The 2,881-nt window shown below is 36.6% G+C and overlaps 1 protein-coding gene across 1 annotated transcript; it reads right to left on the bottom strand.

The window, feature by feature from the left end:
- Positions 1–392: 392 nt before the first annotated feature.
- On the bottom strand, positions 393–1,034 carry LOC131065684 (uncharacterized mitochondrial protein AtMg00310-like). The gene has a single exon (XM_058000269.2). The coding sequence runs from the start codon at positions 1,032–1,034 to the stop codon at positions 393–395; it is 642 nt and encodes a 213-aa protein (XP_057856252.2).
- Positions 1,035–2,881: the final 1,847 nt, after the last annotated feature.

The raw sequence follows: 2,881 nt of genomic DNA, 5'->3' as shown, positions 1-2,881 counted from the left end.
TACGAGCACCAAAATAATAGATGGTCTGTTGTCTCTTCATTTTCCTTGCATAGGAGGCATATGCTTGGACCATCAATTCCAATAGTTCTCAACCTGTCCCCTGTTAAGATGCGACCATGCAAAGCTGTCCATAGGAATGCCCCTGCCATGGGCAATACCAATTTGTGCCAACACAACTCTGAGGGCCATTCCACATTCCGTATTCTACTTCTCAGGATCTCGTATCCCAAATTGACCTTATATTTTCTAGTTTTAGAGACACTCCATAATAACTGGTCCATTTCATTGAGAAAGATGATTTTTTTTTTTCTATTTAGAATGTCCTTTAACTGTGCATTCTTCTCCATATTCCATTCTCCAACTGATTTCCATTTAATCCACTCTAATTCCTTCTACCCTTCCAAAATATAATCCGCCACATAAGAACCTACCACTGCTTCCACTTCATTAATCCATACCATGTCGTCTATTTCTTCAGCTAAAGAAATGTCACCATTCCATGAGTCTCTCCAAAATTTAGCCTTTTCACCATTACCTATTTTCCATGTCAGATGCTCTGTTAATATACTTCTACTTTCCCAAATATGTTTCCAAATTGGAGAGCCCTTAATTGAGTTAGCCACTTTGAAAATCCTTTCTGCTTCGGTTGAATCCAGATACTTAGCAACCATAATCTTACACCAGGATTTATGAGGTTGAGCATACATTTTCCAAGCTAATTTAGCCCCAATAGCTCGATTATGCAAATCCATTTTTCTTAGACCCGCTTCTCCCTCCAATTTTATTAGGCAAGTTGTATCCCAATTGATGAGAGGAATTTTCTTCTTCTTCTGTGATCCTTCCCACAAAAACTTTTTGAACAAACTGTCTAACTCTTTGGCTACTTTAAATGATAGCCTAAAACATGCCATTTGATAAATGGGAATCGCTGAAAGAACAGATTTAATCATCTGAATTCTACCTGCCTGAGTTAACCACTTGTTCTTCCAAGAGGAGGCCTTTACTTGACATTTATTGATCACATCCTCCCACATTTTGTTCTAATGTCTACCCGGATCTAACTGAACCCCTAAGTACTTCAGAGGAAAATTGCCCTATGGATAACCCATGATTTCCCCTATTTTACATTGCATTCTCACATTAGTATTGAGGAAATATATCATTGATTTCTCCTGGTTCATACTCTGCCCTGAACCTTTTTCATAGTCATTCAGAAGCTTCTTAATTACCATTGCTTCATTCTCAGCGGCTTCCCCAAAAAGAATTGTATCATTAGCAAATTGGGAGTGGGAGATAGGATCAATACTAATGTGAATGAATGCACCTTTCCAAACTCTCATTCTTACTAGATTCTTGATATTTCTACCCAAAATCTCAACCATTAATACAAACAAAAAAGGAGACAAAGGATCACCTTGTCTAATACCTTTAGAAGCTTGAAAAAAACCTACTATAGATTCATTTACAATGATGGAGTATGATACTGACGAGACACAATGTTTTATACAATTTATCCAATTAGAATCAAATCCAAATCTTTCAAGAACTGAAAAGAGGAAAAGCCAATTTACCCGATCGTATGCCTTACTAACATCCAGCTTAACCACCATCCCCTGAGTCTTACTCCTTTTCATCGAGTGCAAAGTTTCAACAACAGTGATTATGCTATCAGCAATTTCTCTCCCAGGAGTAAAACCATGTTGTTCTGGAGATACTATCTTGTCCAAAACCATCTTCAATCTATTAACCAGGACTTTGGATATAATTTTGTATATAGAATTACACAGAGATATTGGCCTGTAATCTGCAATACTTAGGCAATTTTGCTTTTTTGGGATCAGGGCTATAAGAGTATTATTTATTTCTCTAACAAATTTTCCTTTCCTTCTAAATTCCTCCACCACCTTCCAAATATCCTCTCCCATAAATTTCCAGCACCTCTGATACACCTCCATTGTCATCCCATCTGGTCCTAGAGCTTTGTGCGAATGTAGCTCAAATGTTGCCTTTTTAACTTCATCTTTTGAAATTGGGGCCAAAAGAGCAGCGTTATCTTCCTCCAAAATCTGTTTGTCAATGATGTCCAAAAGATAATCAACTATTTCATTTCTCTCCCCTCCTGAAGTTCCCAAGATGTCTTCAAAATATTTGACTACTATGTTCTCCAACTCTTCAGCTCTACCAACCATTTTACTTGAGATATCTTTCAACTGATTAATTCTATTTTTATTCCTTTTTGCTTTAAAAGAGGCATGAAAAAATTTAGAATTTGAGTCCCCTACATCCATCCATAATTCTCTGGATTTGTCCCACCAAAACATTTCTTCTCTTAGTATAATTTCTGCCAGTTCTACTTTCAGGGAATTCTCAGTATGGAATTCTTCATTTGTCATCCCCTTCTCGATCACCAAGTTATTGATCCTATTTAGTTCCTCTTCTATCCTGATTTTTTCAGCAAAAATGTTCTTGAAGGATGTCACATTCCATGTTTTGATTTTGTTTTTGAGGTATTTCAACTTTTGGACAAAACAAAAACTTGAAGTGCCTTTAATATCTGAGCAATTCTTTCCACCACTTTTCAATGTTTACTTTGAAGCTTGGATCTCTCCACCACATGCTCAAAAACTTAAAATTGCCTTTCGCTTTCATCAATGGTATTGTGCAATTTAACTAAACCGGGTAGTGGTCCGAAAGAGTTATGGGCTGGATAATTAATTCCAAATCAAACTTGCCTCTTAACCAAAATGAACCAACAAATATTCTGTCCAATCTCTCGGAAATTCTGCAAAAATTTGCCCTCCTATTGGTCCATGTAAATTTTCTAGATTTAGGGACAACATCAAAAAGGTTATTGTCTACTACAAAATCTCTGAAATCTTCC

The sequence above is a fragment of the Cryptomeria japonica genome, chromosome 7, assembly GCF_030272615.1.
Source record: "Cryptomeria japonica chromosome 7, Sugi_1.0, whole genome shotgun sequence".
NCBI lineage: Eukaryota > Viridiplantae > Streptophyta > Pinopsida > Cupressales > Cupressaceae > Cryptomeria > Cryptomeria japonica.
Note: the sequence above shows the minus strand (reverse complement) of the source record. Positions and strands in the feature narration are given on the sequence as shown.

Bases quoted from the DNA above. Each gene is read 5' to 3' on its own strand.
- LOC131065684 (XM_058000269.2), bottom strand. From the start codon at position 1,034: ATGTGGGAGGATGTGATCAATAAATGTCAAGTAAAGGCCTCCTCTTGG.